General features: G+C 35.9%; 3 protein-coding genes across 6 annotated transcripts in view; 2 read left to right on the plus strand and 1 right to left on the minus strand.

The window, feature by feature from the left end:
• Positions 1–562: 562 nt before the first annotated feature.
• Positions 563–7,344, minus strand: crybb1 (crystallin, beta B1). Of its 2 annotated transcripts, XM_028462463.1 has the most exons (7): positions 7,286–7,344; positions 5,819–5,961; positions 4,608–4,726; positions 4,142–4,274; positions 3,147–3,289; positions 1,946–2,168; positions 563–577 (listed from the first exon to the last, which is right to left on the minus strand). In XM_028462463.1, exons 2-6 carry the CDS (start codon positions 5,939–5,941, stop codon positions 1,991–1,993), a joined length of 696 nt encoding a protein of 231 aa, XP_028318264.1. In that variant the 5' UTR covers positions 5,942–5,961; positions 7,286–7,344; the 3' UTR covers positions 563–577; positions 1,946–1,990. The 2 variants fall into 2 exon arrangements, with proteins under 2 accessions (XP_028318264.1, XP_028318265.1); XM_028462464.1 differs by lacking the exon at positions 563–577 and having other exon boundaries at positions 1,875–2,168.
• A 1,741-nt stretch (positions 7,345–9,085) lies between these two features.
• On the plus strand, positions 9,086–17,055 carry cryba4 (crystallin, beta A4). The gene is made up of 7 exons (XM_028462465.1): positions 9,086–9,364; positions 10,550–10,715; positions 11,396–11,439; positions 12,760–12,878; positions 14,261–14,402; positions 16,578–16,720; positions 16,854–17,055. Exons 3-7 carry the CDS (start codon positions 11,401–11,403, stop codon positions 16,999–17,001), a joined length of 591 nt encoding a protein of 196 aa, XP_028318266.1. The 5' UTR covers positions 9,086–9,364; positions 10,550–10,715; positions 11,396–11,400; the 3' UTR covers positions 17,002–17,055.
• A 2,850-nt stretch (positions 17,056–19,905) lies between these two features.
• Positions 19,906–22,698, plus strand: part of grk3 (G protein-coupled receptor kinase 3) — a 96,312-nt gene continuing 93,519 nt past the window's right edge. For 2 of the 3 annotated variants that reach the window (XM_028463119.1, XM_028463120.1), the window contains exon 1: positions 19,906–21,624. In XM_028463119.1, the coding sequence (XP_028318920.1) occupies positions 21,512–21,624 (113 nt within the window). In that variant the 5' untranslated portion in view covers positions 19,906–21,511. The remainder of the gene's footprint in view (positions 21,625–22,698) is intronic. The other variant, XM_028463121.1, reaches the window with a different exon arrangement.

Below are 22,698 nucleotides of genomic sequence, written 5' to 3' on the forward strand. Positions count from 1 at the left end.
CAATCTAAATGTTAAATCAAAATCTAAATATTAAATATTAAATCTAAATCCTAAATCTAAATGTTAAACAATGTTTACATTGTGTGCTGTTTGTATTAGCATGTGCAATTTTACAGTAAAGCATGTCCAACTTTCAGAAATGCATCATTAAAAAAAAAGGTACGGTTAATTTTCCAACAAATACATTTTCCATTTTTTTTCCATCGACTACATTTTCACAAATTTCACAATTTATAAAAACCTCAGAGGAGGAATATGAATCTGAAATATGAAAAAGCCACTGCACAGAAGCAGTGGAAGATTCATCGCATTTCTTTACCTAAAAGGCTCATTTGGTTTTAGTCTCTAAAAACTTACAAGGCTGAAAAAAGACATCAAAGAGCAAATACAGATGTAAATATGAAAAAGCTGCCGCACAGACTGTAAACATTTTTTTTTTTTTTAAAGCATGAACAATTAGTGATGGAGGAGACGTTTTTAATTTTTAGGAGCATTTCTCAAAAGTGCATTAAATGCTTTTTTTAATTTAAGACCTTTCGAGTGATATAAAAACCTGAACAATGAAACAGCTGCTGCACAGTCTGTCAAAAAAAAAAAAAAAAGTAATAGAAAGATGTGAAACATTAATAATTGCTGTTTTTAAAAAGCTGCATATTAAATGTGTTTTATTGTCTAATTTGGTTGGTGTCTTAAACAGAAGTGAAAGTAATCTATTACAAGTACTCACTTTACTGTAACTGAATTGCTTTTAAGGGTACTTGTACTTTTTTTAGTATATTTTTAATCAGTAATTTTACTTTTACATAAGTACAATTCAAAAGAAGTTAAGTAACACATTACATTTCTACACCCAACTGTTACTGAGTGAATTATAATTTTTTTGTTTTAAAATTATCAACTGACATTAAAAATGAAATGACTAGACAACATTCAAATGAATCACATCATAGCCGACCAATCAGATTAAAGGTAATGTACCATTCCAAAACTGCATTGAATATCACTTATTTTCTCAGTTTTAGAGTTCATAAATGTTAAAAAGCCTGAAATTTATTTTTTCAAATTGAATTCATTGGTGTTATGTTATGCAAAAAAAGAATTATGCATTTTGACAAGATTTTACTGTATTTTATACAGATTCCTTTGTGGAAAACAAAATAAGTTCCAATTGTGTAAGAGTTTGTCTCTTTCTTTTTGAGTTTATACATGAGATGTTTACTGTATGCAAGATTTATTACCAAAAATTAATGTGGGGGGTGAAAGTAACTAGGAACTTTTACTTTGAGTACTATTTAATTGAGCTACTTTCCACTTGTACTTGGGTACAAGTACTTCTACTTGAGTAGAATTTAAGGCAGTGGCTATTCGTACGGATGCCGTATCAATTTATCGAGATTCTGTCCGTACGCAGGGCCCCTATATTTGGCCAGTTTAGGTCACGTGATAGGTCAGTCGTTGGCCAGTTTAGGTCACATGACTAAGATTAAACCTAACCCTAAACCTAAACCTAAACCTAAAAATTGTTGCGATATTGGGTTATAACCTAACCCTAAGACGCTACGTACTTGTACTTCGGTAACCGTACCAATAGCAACGGGGGTTGTCCGTACGGTAACCGTACAAATAGTTACTTTAAAGAATATATCAGTACTCTTTATATCTCTGGTCTTAAGACATGAGGGGGATAATAGCCTACTGTCCTAAAATATAAAGAGAGAATAGAGTAATTAGCTACATATCAAATGTGCCCTAAAAGCATTTTTGTTATAGTTTGTAAAGACTAGAGGATGAATAAAGGAGTTCCAGTCAGAGAGTGTAGGTTTTATACATTTATTTATTGTCTGCACCATAAAAAGTCACTTAAGGCTGTCCAGTGAGTGTCTCACTCTTTCATTCCTGTGAAAGTGATAATGAGGATGACGTTGATAATGATGATGCTGGTGTTGGCTCAGGTTGGGGGGCTTTTGAGGTAAAAAAGTGAGGTGGGCTCTCACTTGCTGGCGGAGGTGAAGGTGAAGCATCCTCTCTGGTGGAACTGCATGTCCCTGATGCGGCGCATGGACTGGATCTGAGGCTGGAAGGCGCAGAACTCGTTGTAGTGTCTGTACTCGCCACACTCAAACAGGTACTGGTACCCTCTGTATCCAGGGTACTGGTATCCCACCCACCTGTGGAAGCAAAGGAGCAGGGTCAGAGGTCAAATGCTGTACATACTGACTCTTATTCATTATTGTACGTTTTTAAAATTACTTTTAAAATCTTGTTTCCTTTTTATTTATTTTTTTCAATTTAATTCCAAAAAAATGTTACTTTGACGTAAAATATTTTCATTTGCTATTTGTAACAATTATGAATTTTATTGATTTATAATAATTTGAAATAATTTAAAATATTTTGCAATGACACTAACTTTGTGACCATGGAGTGTCAAACTGTTTAAATCACATATATCAAAGTCAAGGTCCACGGGCCAAGTCCAGCTCACCAGGGCATCTAGTTGGACCCACAGGAAGATTTTGTTTAAAGCAAAAAAATATACAAGACAAACAGGACTTTTTGAAAATTACCATAATTTGTTGATAAAATACAATGGAAAATCAAGTGAACAGTACCAAAAAAAAGAAGAAGAAAAAAAAATGCTTTTGTGAAGAAAAAAATCATTGTTAAGCAATTGGTTTTTTTTGCAACTAATTTTCTGGAAATTTGCAACATAATTTTGCCAGAATTTTGGCGGATAATTTGCGAGAATTTTCCAGGTCTTAATTTAGTTATGCAACCTCCATTGTATTTTATCAACAAATTATGATAATTTTCAAAAAGTCCTGTTTTTCTTGTATTTTTTTTGCTTTAAACAAAATCTTCCTGTGGGCCCGTGGACCTTGAGTTTGACATATGTTATTTAAACAATATATTAGTAACTTTAAATTGAACATATTTGACATCTATTAATATACAATTAACTAGCAAATCATCACCACTATTTATTAGAGGTGTACATCAATCCCCTTCAAAATAAAAGCATACATTTTGTGTCGTAAGTTTTTAAAAAGGCCTAAAATACTTTTTTTTTTTTTATCCTAAAGAAATAGATGATTTCATTGCCTCTTTTTAAGTAATAAGTCATAAATGAGTGTTGTGGTACTCACGCTCCTCCGGGCACCCTCACACTGCCCACCCTGTCACAGAAGCCGTGAGCCCACAGTGTGGGCACGTCGTCCTCCTGGATTTCCATCTTGTTGCCCTTGAAGTCTGAGAGCTCATACAGGCACACTTTGTGCTCCAGGCTGTCCTGAAGTTAAAAAAATACACAAAAACAGAGTCAGTTGCGAATATTTTTTCCCTACAATCTTAATTAAATTTGCAGTACCACTTTTGTACTGAAGGTGGTGCCTTTATTCCTTTAAGACGAAGTCCTGTCGTTGAACACAGTTAGCGTTTCTTTTAGCGTAATAATAAATGCTTGACTTCAAATTATTTTTTTTAATGTTTTATATCAAATTGAATAAAAATAAATTAAATTATGGATTAAAGTAATGTTATATGTAATAATTAATTTAGGAAAATTTATGTTAAATATGTAATTATCAAACTAATGATTAGATTTGTTTTTGTTTAAAGTGTAAGTCCACCCTAAAACTTATTTTTCCTGCTGAATACATATATGACTAGATGTGAAGTCATAGTAGTAGTTTATTGATCATAGTCCCAATTTCCACATTTTAGTCTAAGTTTAAATTTAGCGTTTTTAATTCGTAAAATGTCAGAGTGACTGCCCTCTATGGGCTGAATGTAGCTATTACAATTTAATTTTGCTATTGGCTGAGATTATATCACTAACCGTCACTGTTGGCCCCGCCCCTCCTAATAAAGATGGGAGGAGGGACGAGGTTTCCTCCTCTCACAGCCCTCAGCGAGCATTGATTGACAGCTCCATGCGGAGATGTCCAGCGCTTAGGGGGCGGGGCAGCTGTGACTGGGCGTGTCTTAACTACTCTAGTAGCAATGCCCATAATCAAGGCATTTTTTTGAATTTCCTCATAGTGGCTGCTCAGCAAAAACCTGGAGGTGTACTTATACTTTAAATAGATGAATAGGTAACGCAAAAAGGATATATAAAGTAATAAGATAATAAAATAATAACCATGCGGATTGGTCTGAGGGACATGAGGCAGTCGCTGCGGTATGAGTTGCTCCATGAGTCCCAGCGAGGGTACTCTCCCTTCTCCAGGATGAACATCTCTCCTCTCATATTGGTCTGCTCGAAGGCCACGAAGCTGCAGAGAACATCGATAGATATATTTTTCATTGTTACAGCAGCACCAAGTAACAAAGAAAGACATATAGATCTAAAAAAAAATGTGAAATACAACTACATCCTGCATGTGTCCTGAATTTCCCCCAACATCTGCATTTCCACCAGCTTTTGAATTTTCACTACAGTATGCACATGTCTTAGCAGCAGGAAAAACATGCCAAAATTAGCCAATGTTTGTATTAATTTGTATAAATGTAAATTTTTGAGCCATTTAAAATTTTTTAAAGTATTTTTAAAGGAAAAATCAACAAAATAACCCAGCTTTTTTTTTTTTTAGAAAAAGTGTTCTTACATGCCGCATTCCACGATGATGCTCCTCACGCGTTCCAGGCCGTGCTCGTTCACGTTCATGCACTCATTCTGGACCTCGATCATACGGCCCTGAAAGTTCTCTTGGTCGAACAGCATGATCTTAAGGAGAAGCAGGAACCATTCCGTTATTATGTAGTACAAGACTGTCAAACTCAAGGTCCACAGGACAATCTCGGTGTAAATTGCGGGGAAAACACTAAACTAAACGTTTGAGACCTTTCAAAGAAATAAATGATCAGTATACAGTCATTTACACAGGGAAGTGGGAAAATTGTAGAAATTACACTTTTTTTTTTCTATTAAAAAAAACTAAAATATGTCACTGTTGAGTATATCTAATTATTTTTATTTTTGTATTTTTAAAATATTTTTGTTAGATTGATATTTGATTAACAAAAATAGTTAAACACTGATTCATTATATAATTTAGCATCATTTATCATGCTATATAATGCTGGCTTTTAAAGAACACTTACTTTAAACATTTACATGTTTTTCAATGAGAAACCATTTTTACACTAAACATGCAATTTAGTTCTATTATTTTATGAAGCATTCAGCTGCAACAAGCTACTTTCATAAAGTTATTTTGGAGTATTTTAAAGAGTACCGGTAACTAACCCCCAAAACCACTTTTTTTTCCTGCTGGATACAAATGTATTTGGGTATGAAGTAGTGCGGTTGATTGATCCTCGTCCAAGTATTTAATTTTAACATATTTTGTTGTAAAATGGTAGAGTGACTTCTCTCCATGGGTTGAAGCCAGGCTACTACAATTGAATTTTGCTATTGGCTGAGAACAAGATCATGTGACGTTTTGGGACCATCTTGCATCGCGAACAAGCCCAACTAGCCCCGCCTTTTTTATATAAACTAGCACCTGTGGGCTCTACAATCTGTGGTGAGTAGGTTGGATTGAGAGAAGAGTGAATATAGAGGTATATTAAGTAATGAGTAGCTAGTTAACTTAGCATAGATGGTTCAGTGGAGATTTTATAGTATAGACTGGGCGTGTCTTAACTGCTCCAGGAGCCCCGCCCATAATCAAGGCATTTTTTTTAATTCCTCTCCTAGTAGCAGGACACTAAACAGAGACTTAACTCTTAACTGTATTTTTTTCTCTTTGTTTGCTTGTTGAAATATTTTAAAGAAGGAAAGGTTGATGTGGCGCAGAGAAGAGGCCTGACTCACTCTGTAGGATCCCATGCTGGGCTCTCCGGTCTTGGTGGCCTTGCTGGAGGCGGCAGGAGTCGGAGCACCCTTATCCTTGGCGTCAGCGCCCTGGCTGGAGGCGGACTTGGTGGTCTGAGACATGGCGAGGGCTAAAGAACAGTCTGCAAGGAGAAGCAGGCACAAATGGAGGTCACGGTCAGCGGGAGGTCAAGGTCAGATGGATGTCAGGGTCAGAAATTTAGAAATCATGGGGCTCCTCAAAGGCAGCCTGCTCTTTAATCCCAGCTACAATAGTGTAGATTATTTATCTATTTAGTCTTTAAGTATGTTGTTCTTGTTGGTATAGGTGGTGTTGATGGTGAAGTTGGCAATGTTAAAGTAAATACTGTTGGTAGTGTTTAAGGGCTTTGATGGAGTTGATGGAGTTTGTTGTTTGATGTTGTTGGTGCTCATGTTGATGGTTGTTTTTATTGGTGTTGGTGGATTTGCTGGTTTTGTCTTTGGAGCTGATGGTGTTTGTGACGGTGAGGGTAGTTTTAATGGTGTTATTGTTAGTGTCGATTGTAGAGTTGGTGTTGGTGTTGATGGTGTTAATGATGTTATTATTAATGGTGTTGATCTTGATGGTGTTGTTAGCATTGAGGGAGATGGTGTTGGAGCTCTTAGTGTTGATTGTAGTGTTGTTTTTATGGGTGTTCATGCTTCTAATGGAGTTGGCTTTGATGGTGTTTGCAGTGAGGTTGATGGTGTATGGTGTTGCTCCTGTTTTTGTTGGTGTTAATGCATCTTATGGAGTTGGTTTTGATGGTGTTCTAGTTGATGTTGATGATAGTTTTAGCTAAAAATAATAATAAGAATGACTTGGATTTATGTAACACTTTTTTCGAGGAGAGTCAAAGCGCGTATAGAAACTATTATTCAATCACACCAAGTCACTCACATCAGTCATACCGGTAGTGGTAAGCTACATTGTAGCACAATTCAAGCACAATTCATTCTCATTCATACGTCGCAATGTGGGTAAAGTGCCTTGCCCAAGGACACAACGTCAATGACTTAGATAGAGCTGGATTTGAGCCCCCAACCCTTCGCCTATTGGAAAACCCACTCAACCACTGAGCCATGGGCAACCATAACACCAACATTAAAGATAATGTTGGTGTCAATGGTGTTTCTGATGGTTTTAATGATGGTGGACGTTAATGTAATATTGTTTACAGAGTAGGTGGTTAATGCTTATTATAGTGTTGGTGTAGTTACTGATGATGGTGTTTTTGTTGGTGTTACTGTTGGTATTGTTGATGGTGTTGTTAATGCTCTTTTATGGTGTCATTTTTTGTAGTTATGATAGTGTTGTTGATACAGCTGTTAGTGTTGATGATGTTCATCCTTATAAATGAAGTTGATGGTTTTAATTATGTCATTGATTGTTGTGTTAATGGTGTAGGTGATGGTGTTGTAGACGGTGTTGTTGTTGGTCCTTACCTGTGTCAGTACAGCGGTGTCGCTGAGGCAGTCTGGCTCCTGCTGGTCCCCCCCTGATGTCCGGCCCTGGCTTTTATACCCTGGCAAAGGCCAAATGCAGAAGCTGGGGGTCACAATGGAAAGCCTGTCGTCATCACAGTGAGGTCGAGCCAATCACAGACGAGCCAAACACAGCCGAGCCCAAAGGCAGCGCCTGGAAACACACACGGTCCCAGAGCTGAGCGTAAGCATTTACCAGTGAAAGGAAAATCCTGAGCCAGGCAGTATGTGAGGGGGGAGGACACAAAGAGGCAAATCCACTCAGGGCGCTCGCACGCACACACACACACACACACACGCATGTACACATGTGGTCAACAGGAGAAAAAAAAAAACTATTTACCTTTACATTTTTCATTTGATAATTTCTTAACTTATCAAATTAAAATGTATTTATATTATCTCTCTATTCATCTTTTTAAATGTATTAAAAGTTGAAGATATGTTTTCTAAATTACTTATTTTAATAATCAAAATACCTTTAAATAATCTTAAGTATATTCACCACCTGTGTTGTGAAATGCAGTTTTAAAAGTATACAATTATGAGTCGTGAGTGAACAGAAGAAAGAAAAGGTACGTTAATATCAAATGTGTAGTTTGGAGCAGAATTACTTTTTAGAAAAAGTGAAAAAAGTAACTAGTTACCGTTACTAGTTACTTCATTCACAAAGTAACTCAGTTACTATTTTGATTACTTAACCAAAAAGTAATGCGTTACTGGAAAAAGTAACTTTTGAGTTACTTAGAATTAAAGAATGTATTGTTTATTTTGAGTCATTTGTGTCCATACAGCTTCATATCAGTGCTGTAATAATATTATAATCCACTGTTGATCAACTGCTATAAAACAACCATAGATTATGTGCATATAAAGCACAAAACAGCTACTCCAAAATTAAAACAGTAATTTTTCAGCCTTAGCACAGTAATGTAAAGTAAGCTGTGGATATTCCAGGTGCATATTCTGCTGTTGAAAATGCTTATAAAAATAAATGTGGAAAAACTAATTCACAGCATTTTTCTCAGCTACACAATGCTAAACATATCAGGCTAACGAGCTGCTGTTAGCAGTGACTCAGCAGCAGCGACAGACTTCTTATTTACAACAACATACCGTGCAATAGTTTGGCTGACCTGTCCCCGGATAACTGTCACAGTCCGTTAAAATCCAGCCGCAGCGTTAGCTTAGCTTCACTGATGCATCTTTTGGAGACAAAAATAATGCACGTATTTCCACTCTGAGAAGCTCGTCCTTGGCTAGCCATGATTGCCACACGTGATGTAAACAGAAACATGCTGACAATGCTTCTTCTTCTACTGTTTTATCGTGGTTGGCACGGCATCACACGAAAATATGTAGCGCCACTGTAAACAGGAAGTACACTGCAGCTATCAAAGAAACGGACAAACGCACCATATTGTAACGGTAACGGCGTTATTTCTTTAGAAAAATATTGCGTTACAGTACTAGTTACTGTCAAAAGTGATGTTGGGGCAGTAACGAGTTAGACTAATGACATCATACAACATTTAACAAGAAAAGAAAAGATACAAGAAATGACAAGATGCTACATTATTAGACATGATAGGACATGATACGATAAAATTCAAGGTATGACAAGGTGAGACAATATATGACAACATACAGCAACAAATGGCAAGACAAGAAGTGGTACAACATACAACAAGATATAATAAGATACAATAGGACAAGGCAAAATACGGCAAGATATGATGTATGACATGAGATGATATAAGATATAACAAGACAAGACAAGATACAACGATGTACTGAAGATATGAAAAGACACAACAAGATAAGACAAGTCACGATACGATACAAGACATTGTAAGATACGACAAGATATGACACAAATGACAAGATACAACAGGACAAGGCAAGATTCTGCACGACGTAACGTATGACAGGGACGATAAGACACAACTAGAGAAGGCAAGATACAACGATGTACTGAAGATTCAAAAAGATACAACAAAACAAGAAATGATAAGTCAAGACAAGACGATAAATGACAAGGTATGAAAAGACACAACAAGATACGACAAGACACGGTACATACAAGACATAATAAGGTACGAAAGAAATGACAAACATGACAAGATACAACAGGGCAAGACAAGATACGACAAGATATAACGTTTGACATAAGACAGTAAGATACAACAAGACAAGCCACTATATGGCGATATACTGAAGATTCAAAAAGACACAACAAAATACTAAAAGATTGGTCAAGACAATATATTTGACAAGATACAAAAAGGCACAACAAGATACAACATGACACGATACCATACAGACACAACAAGGGAAGGCAAGATACGACGAGGCAATATATGTAAAAATACAACAAGATACGAAAAGACACGATACGATACGACAAGTAAATTAAGGCCTGAAACCGTCCAAACCGAAACTCTCTTTAAGCTCTAACCTGTTACAGCTCCACAATATTCAAATCAGTACACACACGTAGAATGATCCCCGGCAACTTTCTTTATATGACAAGATACAACATGACAAGGCAAAATACAACAAGATACGACATGACAAGGCAAAATACGACAAGATGACACAAGACAAGATTTGATGAGATACAATAAAATACAAAATGATTAGTCAAAACAAGACGATACATGACAAGATATGAAAAGATATGGCAAGACGCGAAAAGATACAAGATATGATTAGATACAACAGGACAATCCAATACACAACAAGATGACACAAGGTAAGATTTGATGAGTTACAATAAAATACAATAAGATGGGTTTAAACAAGATGATACATGTAAGATATGAAAAGATATGACTCGATACAACAGGACAAGGCAAGATATGACAAAATACAAGATACAACAGGAAAAGGAAAAATACGACAAAATACGACAAAATATGACAAGATACAACAGGACAGTCCAAAATACAAGAAACACAAGACACAAGATAAGAGACTGATCAAGACAAGACGACAGATGACAAGATGACAATGCAAGGCAATACAATAATGCTTTATTAAGTAGGTTTGGTGTTAGTTTTGCGTTAATTAGTTCCACCCAACTACATATTTTGGATCAGGATAAACCAGCGATGGAGCAGGAGAATAATTAACGGTTCCTGTCTCACTGTCATTCCCACAGCAGGTAACATAGTGTCCTCACTGGGCTGATATTGTGGCGTCTGCACTTCTGCACCTCCACAGATTAGAGCCGGTCTTTGTGTGCGACGGGACAAAGAGCCGCAGGGAGAAAAGCGGGCCCCTCCCGGCTGCTGAGCCCAGGTTTTCCAACCAGGGGAGGCTTTAAAAGGGAGAGCAGTGGACCCCCCCGCACTGTCACTGCAGGACGAGCCCCCGGCACCAGAGAGAGGTGAGTCTCCGTCCCTCAGCTGGCATCACAGAAACACACACATCTGCACTTGAAGCCCAAACTGCCCCTAAACACCCGAGGAAAATCTAAGTACACCCAGAGTCTGATCTATTTTACATTTTTTGTATTCACTGGTACTGTCAGAAATTAGTCACAGGATAACATGATCACTAGTCAAACTGTAACACCAACACAAACTTTACGGAGCTATTTTGGCATATTTTTATTCATTCAACACGCACACACATGGTAAACAAAAAGAGAGATAAACAAAACCCAAAAAGAAAACAATCTCATTTAATTTGATTTAATTTCTTTCTTCTGTACTTTTGGCTTCTGTGGCATGTTAAGTATTTTAACCATTTAAACTATTAGAAACATTTTAACCACCAATGCTAAGATCAATTCAAATGCACAGTTTAAAATGTATCTCTTTGTTAAAAAATATTTAGTTATGTTGTGTTTATTTGTTTCTTAATTTTTACTATATGTATGTATGTATGTGCTTTATTTGCACTTTGTGTCTATTTTGGTACATTTCGCCCAGTTTTTGCTTTGATTGCACATTTTTCCTCCTTTGCTCCTGCCTGTGTTGAACATCTCTCAAACTATTTGCTGCTCAGCTTTTGTTCTCTATAATAATAATAATAATAATGTCTCCTAACTTTTTATTCTTGCAGACACCATGACTCACCACTGCACCAAGTTCTCCGGCCACTGGAAGGTCAGTGTATAGAACACCGACAAGAATAATTCAACTTGAAAAAAAGTGAAACAAGATATAAAAATCAAAAGAAGTGCCCAATTCTGTTTTGTGTGTATATTATCTCGATTTCAATCCCAAAAAAATCTATTTATTTATTATTTCTGGTTTTAATAGTTGTTTTTTGTACAAGTTTAATATTCAATTTTGTCTATGCAGTAAAGCAGTAAACAATAGACCAATGGCTACTTGATGCTAGCATGCTAAAATTGGCTAATATTTCCCAAACATTTTGCTAAGCTATTATATTGATAATTGAGTGATTATATATACATACATACATAATTATAGCTTATTATATCCGACTTGTGATATTAGAAATTACTTAATAGCTGCCTTGACCTGTTACCATGGTAACAACTGGGAATTGTGAGCTAAATCACGGAGGCCCGAAACAAATCAACACTTTATTTTTCAAATTATTTGTTGGCCTTTATTTTAAGGTATTTTGATGTTATTCTCAACATTTCTGTTTATTAACTATAGTGTATTATTTCAATTTTAATTCTTAGAAAAAATTATTTGTTTATTTTTAATCTTGTTTTTAAAGTTGTTTTTTGTACAAGTTCAACATCCAATTTTATCTATGCAGTAAACAAGTAAACAATAGACCAATTTCAACTTGATGCTAGCATGCTAACGTCGGCTAATATTTCCCGAACATTTTGCTTCGCTATTATATTGATAATTGATCATATGTACATACGAACATTATTATACACATATTATACATTATTATAGCTTATTATATCCGACTTGTGATATATAAAAAAATTTTTTTTACCTATTACTTAATAAGCAGACAGCAGCCTCTAGCTGTTACCATGGCTACCGGTGGATACCGGGAACTGCGCGCTAAATATTTTTCTAATTATTTGTTGGCTTTTATTTTAAGGTATTTTGATGTTATTCTCAACATTTCTGTTTATTAACCATAATTTTTAAATAAAATTACTGAAAATTTTGAGATTATTTGATTTTCTCACCTATTTGACCAAAAACTTTATACGCCAAAATGTATTCCCAGATATTCTTTTTTAAATAATTCACTTAATTCATTTGATTTAACTTATTCTTCAATTTTCCCAGTGATATTTTTACATGATGTGTCAATTATCAACATGTTAGTTTGTTGATAAACATGAACAGTTTTCCCAGATAATTTCATTATTTTTAATGTACTTTTTTTTATTTTTCAGCATTTAAGTGCATTTTAAAATGATTTAACTTGCCCAGTGTCTATAGGTTTAAAGTGTCGCCTGTGATTTGTGTTGTTTTCAGATCATTGTCTTTGATGAGGAGTGTTTCCAGGGACGCAGACACGAGTTCACCTCCGAGTGCTGCAATGTGATGGAGTTTGGCTTTGAGACGGTTCGATCCATGAAGGTGGAGAGTGGAGCGTAAGTTACACACACACACACACACGCACACACACGCACACACACACACACACACACACACACACACGCACACACACGCACACACACACACACACACACACACACACACACACACACACACACACACACACACACACACACACACACACACACACACACACACACAGTAATAGGAAACATTGAAACAACACAACAGCCTTAGTGATGATCATTTTAATATTCAACAGGATATATTCACTGATACATGTATGAATGCACACACTGGAAATTTAAGAAAGGGTTTCTGCAAAGTATACATAAAAGTGACAAAAAATATCAATATTTACATATATAATATCACACATACATATAAAATACCTACATCAAGATTAAAAAAAATATTTAAAAAATACATTACTAGGATTATACCAAAGTGTAAACTTTCTTTAAATGTATTTTTTGATTGATTGATTGATTGATTCAATTTTATTTCGAACATGAACACAACAGCAGTGTATTTACCACAATGACAATAAATAAATAAAATCAAATATAATTAGTAATAATAATAATAAAATAATTATAATATAATTTAATATAATATAATATAATATAATATAATATAATATAATATAATATAATTGAGCACAAATGATTACAAAATCCTTCACGAGAAACCAGCACATGTTTGAAAATAAGTAGGAAGAAATATAAACTTGTTCCTACCCTTTGTAATATACTTTATTTCTATACATTGTTTTTTTTATAATATACACCTATTTACACTATAAAATGAGACATAATTCATTGATATATGTATAATTACATGTGATAATACATATAATACATTCATCTGTCCAAAAATTAATATATACTGTACACACCTATTCATAAATGTTTTCCCTTTAACACTTCAGCTTTGTTTTTTATTTTGTTTAAGTATCAAATTAATTTCCATATGATTTTCATGATTAATAATAACTGTAATATGATAATAATATTTTGTTTTGGAATTTATTTTTGTAATTTTGTTTATTTTAATTTAAAAAGTATACATATTTTAGTTTATGTGGTTAGCACATTTGCCTCATAGCAAAAGGTCATGGGTTTCAAGCCCTTGGGTGGACACTTGGGTGATTTCTGCGTGGAGTTTGCATGTTCTCCCTTTGCTTGCATGGGTTTCCTCCTGGTACTTCAATGTTCAAAACATGTATGTTAGGTTAATCAGAGTCTCTAGGATGTGAACCTATGCCATACCTGCATTAAACCCCACAGCACATGATGGTGTGTCACAAAATAAAAAACACATATAAGAATGTAAAATAGACAAATAGATGGAAATCAGATGTTGTTGTGGTTGATGTGGAAGGAATAGTGTGACGTGTGTCCCTGTGTGTCCTCAGCTGGGTGGGTTACGAGCACGCCTCCTACCAGGGGCAGCAGTTCATCCTGGAGAGAGGAGAGTACCCTCAGTGTGACGCCTTCGGAGGCAGCAATGCCTACCACATCGAGAGGATGACCTCCTTCAGACCCATCTCCTGCGCTGTGAGTCCCATTAACAGTCGTTCCCAAGCAGGGATGCCTGGGAACGGCGATCATTCCTCATCTAAGTCTGTTACCATCCCCGTCTATTTTATAAGCAATATATTAGCATATTTACAATTACTTTTAACCTGAGTCACAAAAGATCAAAGGCCAAAATGGACAGAAATGTCAGAAAAACAAGATTAAAGGGCAGAAACTTTGAATATACAAACCCCAAATAAAAACACACCTTCAGCAAGTTCTATCTATGGGTTAGAAAAGTCCTAGTTTTGAGATTAAAGAGCTATTATGAGATAAAAACCACAATTATGCCAGAAAAAGTTCACTTTATGAGATAAAAAGTTATATTAATGATGTAAAAAGTTTGAATTATGAGATAAAATAGTCCTAATTGTGAGATAAAAGTCATTGAGATAAAAAAAAAGTCCTAATTACAAGATGTCATATAACTGATTTAAAAAATTAGATTTATGAGATAAAAGGTCCTAATTCTGAAATAAAAGTCATCATATTAATTCAATAAAAAAGGTAGAATTATGGGATTAAATCAAAATTGTGAGATGAAAGTCAATATGAAATAAAAGCCGTAATTATCTCATAAAAAAGTCCTACGAGATCAAAGTCATATGAATGATTTAAAAAAATAGATTTGTGAGATAAAAAGTCTTAATTATGAAAAAAATTGTCATATTAATGATATAAAAGTTAGAGTTATGAGATAAAATAGTCCTAATTGTGAGATAAAAGTCATTATGAGATTAAAACCACAGTTATGTCTTAAAAAGTTCTAATTATGAGATAAAAAGCTACATTAATGACATAAAAAGTTAGTATGATGAGATAAAAAAAGTCCTAATTGTGAAGTAGAAGTCATTATGAGTAATTATCTCATAATCAAATCTCCTAATTACAAGATATAAGTCATATTACTGATTTTAAAAAAATGAGATTTATGAAAGAAAAAGTCCTAATTATGAATAAAAGTCATCATATTGAATATATAAAAAGGTAGAATTATGAGATAAAAAAGTCCAAATTTTGAGATGAAAGTCAATATGAAATAAAAATCATATGAAAGTCATATGAATGATTTAGAAAAAAATTGATTTTTGAAATTAAACGTCTTAATTATGAAATGAAAATTGTCATATTATTGATGAAAAAGTTAGAATTATGAGATAAAATAATCCTAATTGTGAGATAAAAGTCATTATGAGATAAAAGCCGTAATTATCTCATAAAAAGTCCTAATTGTAAGAAAAAAGTTATATGAATGATTCAAAAAAAAAGTAAAATAGAATTATTAGATTAAAAAAAGTCCTGATTGTGAGATAAAAGTTTTAATCATGCAATAAAAAGTAGTTATATGATTAAAGTCATAATTATAAAATAAAAATCCTAATTATAACATAAAAGTTTTAATAACTACATAAAAAGTGAGAATTATGAGATTTATGAGGTAAAAGTCTAAAATAAAATTCATAATTATGAGCTAAAAGTCCTATATTTATGTCTACTCATGATATAAAATGTACAATTATGAGATAAAATATTCAGAATTTAAGATAAAAGTCTGAATCATGAGACAAAAAGTTGTTGTTATAAGATGAAGTCATAATTATAAAATAAAAGTTCTAATTGTAAGTTATAAAGTTATAAATCTTACTAATGACACAAAATGTTAGAATAATAAGAATAAAAGTCTTATTTATGAGCTCAAAGACATAATTTTTAGATAAGACATTTTTTAGACAAGTCATTAAGATATAATTCACAAATATGAAGTAAAAGTGAAAATTATTAGATAAAAAATCATAATCATTAAATAAAAATCAGAATAATGACATAAAAAGTCATACAATCAGGTACACAAATTAAATTACTTTTTTGTCTCCCAATTCTATTTTACCATACAAACTAATGAATATGTTTAGGTTGAGTTCTAATTCTTCCATTTAATTATAAAAAATGTGTTTTATAGCCTATTTGAGGATGAATAATGCTGCTGTTCAGTTCATGGCTTTGTTTTGACGTATTCTGACTCTTACTAAAATAGTGCGACCCCCAGTGGTTACATGAGGAAAAGCAGCTATTTGTGTATGGAATAAATGCTGAGATTTGGTTTTTACCATGTGTATGAGTTGTAAACAGAGCCTCCTCCCTCTGCTCTTATAGAACCACAGAGAATGCCGTATGACCATCTTTGAGCGTGAGAACTTTTTGGGCCGTAAAGGCGAGCTGAGTGATGACTACCCATCACTGCAGGCCATGGGCTGGTGCAACAACGAGGTCGGGTCCCTCAGGATTCAGGCTGGAGCGTGAGTTCCTTCATCTCTTCTTCTTAGAAACGTCACATCATAGTGTCTGACTGGTTCAATTAAAAACGTTCCCAGTTTGGGGGTCAACGTTGAGTTAAAAATCCACCCCCCGGCCTTGTTTCCTCCCCGTCAGGTTCGTGTGCTACCAGTATCCCGGTTACCGTGGTTACCAGTACATCATGGAGTGCGACCGCCACTGCGGTGAATACAAACACTTCAGGGAGTTCGGCTCCCACTGCCAGACGCCTCAGATCCAGTCCATCCGCCGCATTCAGCAGTAACCTGACCTTTGACCTCTGACCCCGCCCTCAGTGCTGAATAAACTGTTTTTCTCTAACCTCACCCACGTGTTTCAAATCCACTCATCTGCACACGTTCCAACGCACTTTCAAAGCAAACAAACGAGAAGAGAACCCGAGTCAACGTCAGGCAGATTTGCATCAATCAATCAATCAATCAATCAATCAATCAATCAATCAATCAATCAATCAATCAATCAATCAATCAATCAATAATAAATGCTAAATGTTAAATATATATATATTGTTAAATCTAAATGTTAAATATATATATATTGTTAAATCTAAATGTTAAATATAATCTAAATCTAATAAAATCTAAATCCAAGTGTTAAATATTAAGTCTAAATCTAAATGTAAAAGTTAAATCTATATCTAAACGTTACATGTAAATATAAATATTAAATATAAATGCTAAATGTTAAATATAAATAACGTTAAATATAATCTAAATCTAATAAAATCTAAACGTTAAATCTAAATGTTAAATTGAAATCTAAATCTCAATGTTAGATCTAAATGTCACGGGGTGAAACAAAATATTTTAATTAATGTTTAACATTTAGATTTATTTATTTATTTATTTATTTTTAATGAGAAAAGTAAGTATTACAAAATTTCACAAATATTGCTGTAATTCTGGTCAAAAGTATCATATCCAAAATTCACATACGCTAATTTGAGCGTGGTTTGTTGCGGTTTATTTTAGCATGCGCAACTTTACAATCAGCACCACCATAGATGATGAGGTAGTTCATCTATTTAATATTTTTAAGGGCATCTGATGACATTTTTGATCTTACACTTAAGTAAATCAAATGACAGCAGAAACATAGCATGGCAGATGGATGCCAATATGCAATGAATGATCGATTAACAACATTACATTATTATTTCATTTGAATTGGCAAAAAATGTATATTCATTAGAGAAAAAAAAGACTGCTTAACCAAATTTAACCACAGGGTGGCGGTATGTCTCCACAAAAACAACGCATCTTACATTTTACTGCTTTTTCCTTTTTATAATGTTCAGCGGTTTGTGATTTTTATTTGTGAGAAGTGCCCATTTTAAGATGTATATTTACTATAAAATAACTCTGAGAAAACAAAAGGAAAATACACCAAATAACAAAAAACAACAACAAAATGACAAAAAAAGACACAAAACAACAACTAAATACACAGTGACAAATAAAATGCTCAAAGCAGAAACAAAAACACACAAAGCCTTTGTTCTTTCCTGTATTAATGCTCAGATTGGTCATTATTCTAAATGCTGAATGTTGATAATGAAGCCCAAGTTCAGACAATCATATTTTAATTTTGGTCTGACTCTGAAGACGTATTAAAAAAAAACAAAATGGTGAAAATGTCAGGAAAACATTAACAAAGGGCCTTCATATTTGTAACTATGGCTGTACAAACGATGGATTCACAGGAATAAATCCATCTTCTGTGATACACTCTGTTTATATTTGCCTCGTTATTAGTCAGCAAATATAAACATTGTCTAAAAATAATGAGGAATGGAAACAGGAACATAGGAATTATACCATGCTTATTCTGAAAAATATGCAAACATTTGTAAAATTTAAACAAATGAATCCATTTACAATATGCATATGTCAATTTTATACAACTTTTAAACTGTTTAATCCCTATTTTATGCTTTAAAAAAAATTAATTATTCCTTCGACCCAAATATGATGCACTGATGGCCATATTTGGACATTAGACACATACTCTAGTTTTAAATCTGTGTGATCGAATGGAAAAAGAGAGAGAAAAAGGAAGAAAATCATCAAAATGCATGAAATGTAACAATTTATTGTTTGAAATGCTCTCCACAGGCCACTGAGAATCTAGTAATTACGGTAATTACACCACAACATAAATGGTGCAAAAACAATATGCATATTTAATGCTCATCTAATGTTCTGTGTGCATTTCCCTGAAGGAACTTGCTCAAAGGCAAGTCTAAAACTTATTTTATTCTGAAAAACCTTCTTTTGCATGCAGTGTTTGGCAAAAAATGTGTAACATTTGAAGAGTTTTATTGTGTCAATTGCTGTTCAAACATCACAGATACCCTGTAAAGCAGATTAGTGAATGGGGCACCACCCATGAATGCACAATATGACAGAAAAATACACAAAAGGACAACCAAAATAATTCCAAAAAACAAAAACAACAAATTAAAATGCACAAAATAACTCCAAAAACACAGAACCCAACAGAAACATTCATAAATGACAACAAAATACACAAAAATAACCAAAGAAACTATCAAAATAACAAAAAAAATGTAACAAAATGACTCCAAAAACACAAAATAACAAAAAAAAATTAACAAAATGACTCCAAAAACACAAAATACGTCAAAAAAATTACTCCAAAAACCACAAGTGGCAACAAAAATGTAATAAATAAATGAAAAATACAGAAAAATATATACATAATGACAACAAATGTACACACAAAAAAACTAAAATTTACAACAAACGACTCAAAAATGCACAAATCCTTGTTTTTTCTAGTATTAACTTTATGCTCTGACTGGTCTTTTTTTAAACGATGGCATGAATGTTGATATGGCCGTTAGAAACACATTTTTGTGGCATTTTGTGGTGATAAAAGTAATAACTGTTCTTTTTATTCTGCAAAGTAATCCCGCAGCCCAGATTGGACGCACAGACGGTCCAGATTTGGTCCACAGGCCTTGAGTTGGACATATCTGTAATAATTCAAAAAATGTGCACGGTTGTTTTCAGGCCGTGTGGCGTTTATTCCCACCCTCGGGTGTGTTATTAATTATTAATGACAAATCAGGCTGCGCTCCGCTCCGGGCTGCAGGAGCCGCTCCGGGTTTTGCGCGTCTCTGTCCGCCGCAGTGGGAGGAAGTCGCTCCACAAAGCAGCAGCGGAGCAGAAAACACAGAAAAATACTCGGAATAAGCGGAACGTGAGACCAAACATGTGCCATTTTGAAGCTGCAGCGCCGACGGCCTGATCGACACCGTCGGAGCAAAGCGACACGGACGGGGAATCAGCGGGAGGACGCTCCGTGTTGTAGCCGAGCGCGGCTCACTCTGCTCGGTCAGTCTGGCAGCCAGGACACGGTCCTTCGTTCCGGGAGCTCGACGACCTGCGTGGCTCGGTTGAACTGTAAAGGAGTTGTCCAGCTTTCCAGCCAGCCAGGCCGTGGTTATTAATCCATAATTATCCGGACTAGGGTGATTAATCTGCACATTTGGACTACCGGAGAGGTTCACCGCAGTTTACGGGGCGAGGGGGAAAAGTTATCGGTTAACAGGCGAACTAGCCCCGCTGACCAGTCTGCGGTCCTCCCAGCCCCCACAGTCCGCAGCCAGAGGGTCTCTGGGGTTCACTGGATCTCCCCTTTCCACATAACGGAGGGTTTTTGTTTATTTAAAACGCTTGTTTTGAGGTTTTGATCTCGTCGGAAGCACCGCAGCGTGTTCCCCCGAAGATACCCGACTTCCCCCGAAGGCTGCTTCGTGTTAGCGTGGCGGCTAACTGTGCAGCCGAAACCTCGTTTCACCGACAGGCTAATTTCGGATCTCCCGGGGCTAGCTCTGGATTTACCGTGAGATTAGTTGATTACACCGATTACCCCGCTGCTAAACCTATTACTGTCAGCTTCGGCTGTGCTTTTAGTCGTGATTGACGAGCTGACGAGGGACATTTTGAGCCTTTGCGACAGGAAACCCGCGACAAACGGCAGCACGAACAGCACCGAGCAGCAGCAGCAGCGGCGGTGTTGTTTCCGTCTGCGTACGTAAGTGTGGACGTCTTCTTCTTCTTCTTCTTTTTCTTTTTTTACGGACTGCAAATTGGTTATATGATGAGAATTGGCACATCTTCTCGCCTGCATGGTTGTGTTTGGAGCCTGGAGACAAATCTACGCACACACCAAGACATCCACCCCTCAGCCTGACCCCGTCCCTGCCTGTGCATCAGGTTTGCACATCATCATCATCATCATCATCATCCTCCTTTTCCTGACTGCAGCGAAACTAGACTGTTTATTTAATTTGTTTACATTTGAGGGAGAAAGAGGAGGAGGGAACAAGGAGCGTTTCCATGCCGCACCGGAGCACCAGGAGCTCGGACAAACAGAGCACATCCAGCCGGGGAGGCTGACAGCTGTCTGCGTGCGTACAACACATCTGGATCGAACCCGCATTTTTCCACAGCTGTCAGTCAGTCGGTACTACATGTCGTGCACTGACTGGTTTCCTGCTTGTAACGTGGCCCACATGTCTTCCCTCCGTTAGTTTCTCCCACTGTTTAACGGCGATCTGAGCCGTGCGGACGCCCCGACCCGACGGTCGATGGTCAGCGATCACGCCGCCGATCCCTTATCGCTGGAGGGGAGGACTGAGGACTAAAGCAAACAGTCACACCCTCGATTTTTGAAGCCATAAACTCAGTAATTTCATCGATTTTTCGTCGTGCACGGCCGGAAAGATGGCGGACTTGGAAGCGGTGCTCGCAGATGTGAGTTATTTGATGGCGATGGAGAAGAGCAAGTCTACTCCTGCAGCCCGGGCAAGCAAGAAGATCATCCTGCCCGAGCCCAGGTACACACACACACACACACGCACCCTCCCTGTTTCGGTGGCTGTTTTTGTGATGCTGATGCAGAGGATGGAGGCTTTTGCTTCACAGATGTCTGCAGACCACAAACCAGCAGGTGAAGCTTTATCTGCTGCACCACTGATGGAATAAGCAATATTTCCCATTGCTCTAGACCCTATGGCAGGGATGGGTAACACTATCCTAGCGGGGCCCTTGTATCTGATCCAAGGGCCACATTATCAACCTTTCTGTCAACATTTAGAATAATGACTGATCTGAGCATGAATACAGGGTTTTGTCTTGTTTTGTCAGCGTTTTAGTCCTTTTGTGTGTCCCTGTTGTGTGTTTTTCCGTAACTTTCTGCCTTTTTGTTTTTGATTTGTGCGTTTTTGGGTTTCGCTTTCTGTATTTTTGTTGTTTTCTGTGTTTTCCTGTCATTTTGTGTAATTGTGTTGACAGTTTGTGTGTCTTTGGAGCTATTCTGTAAGTGGTTGTTGTGTCTGTTTTTGTTGTCATTTTGTGTATTTTAGCACTTTTTTGTGTACTGCATTTTGCTGTCGATTTGTATGAAAAACAATTTTTAGGGAGTTGTCTTGGGGGCTGCACAAAATTAGACTGACGGCCGCAAGTGGCCCCAGAGCCACCAGTTGCCTATGTCTGGTCGATGGCCAAGGATCCCAAAGTGGGTTATGCAAATTGTCATGGGGGTACACTATTTTTTTTGTAAATCAGATTAAATATCTGAAGGGGTACAGGACTGTGAAAAGTTTGGGAACCATATGTGTCAAACTCAAGGCCCGGGGGCCAATTCCGGCCCTCGGTCTAATTTTGTGCGGCCCCCCAAAACGAAATTGTAATTCAGGAAGTTGGAAGTTATATGAAACCCAACATAACACACAAAACGACAGCAAAATGTCAACAAAAGTACGCAAAATTATAACAGAGGTACACAAAACTTATACAAAAGGACATCAAAGACACACAAAACGCCAACGAAATTGTGCAAAATGACGGAAAAAAGACAACAACACAAAAATTAGGACAAGTCACACATAATGACAAACACACAAACAGGC

This window comes from Gouania willdenowi, chromosome 12, assembly GCF_900634775.1.
Source record: "Gouania willdenowi chromosome 12, fGouWil2.1, whole genome shotgun sequence".
Taxonomy (NCBI): Eukaryota; Metazoa; Chordata; class Actinopteri; order Blenniiformes; family Gobiesocidae; genus Gouania; species Gouania willdenowi.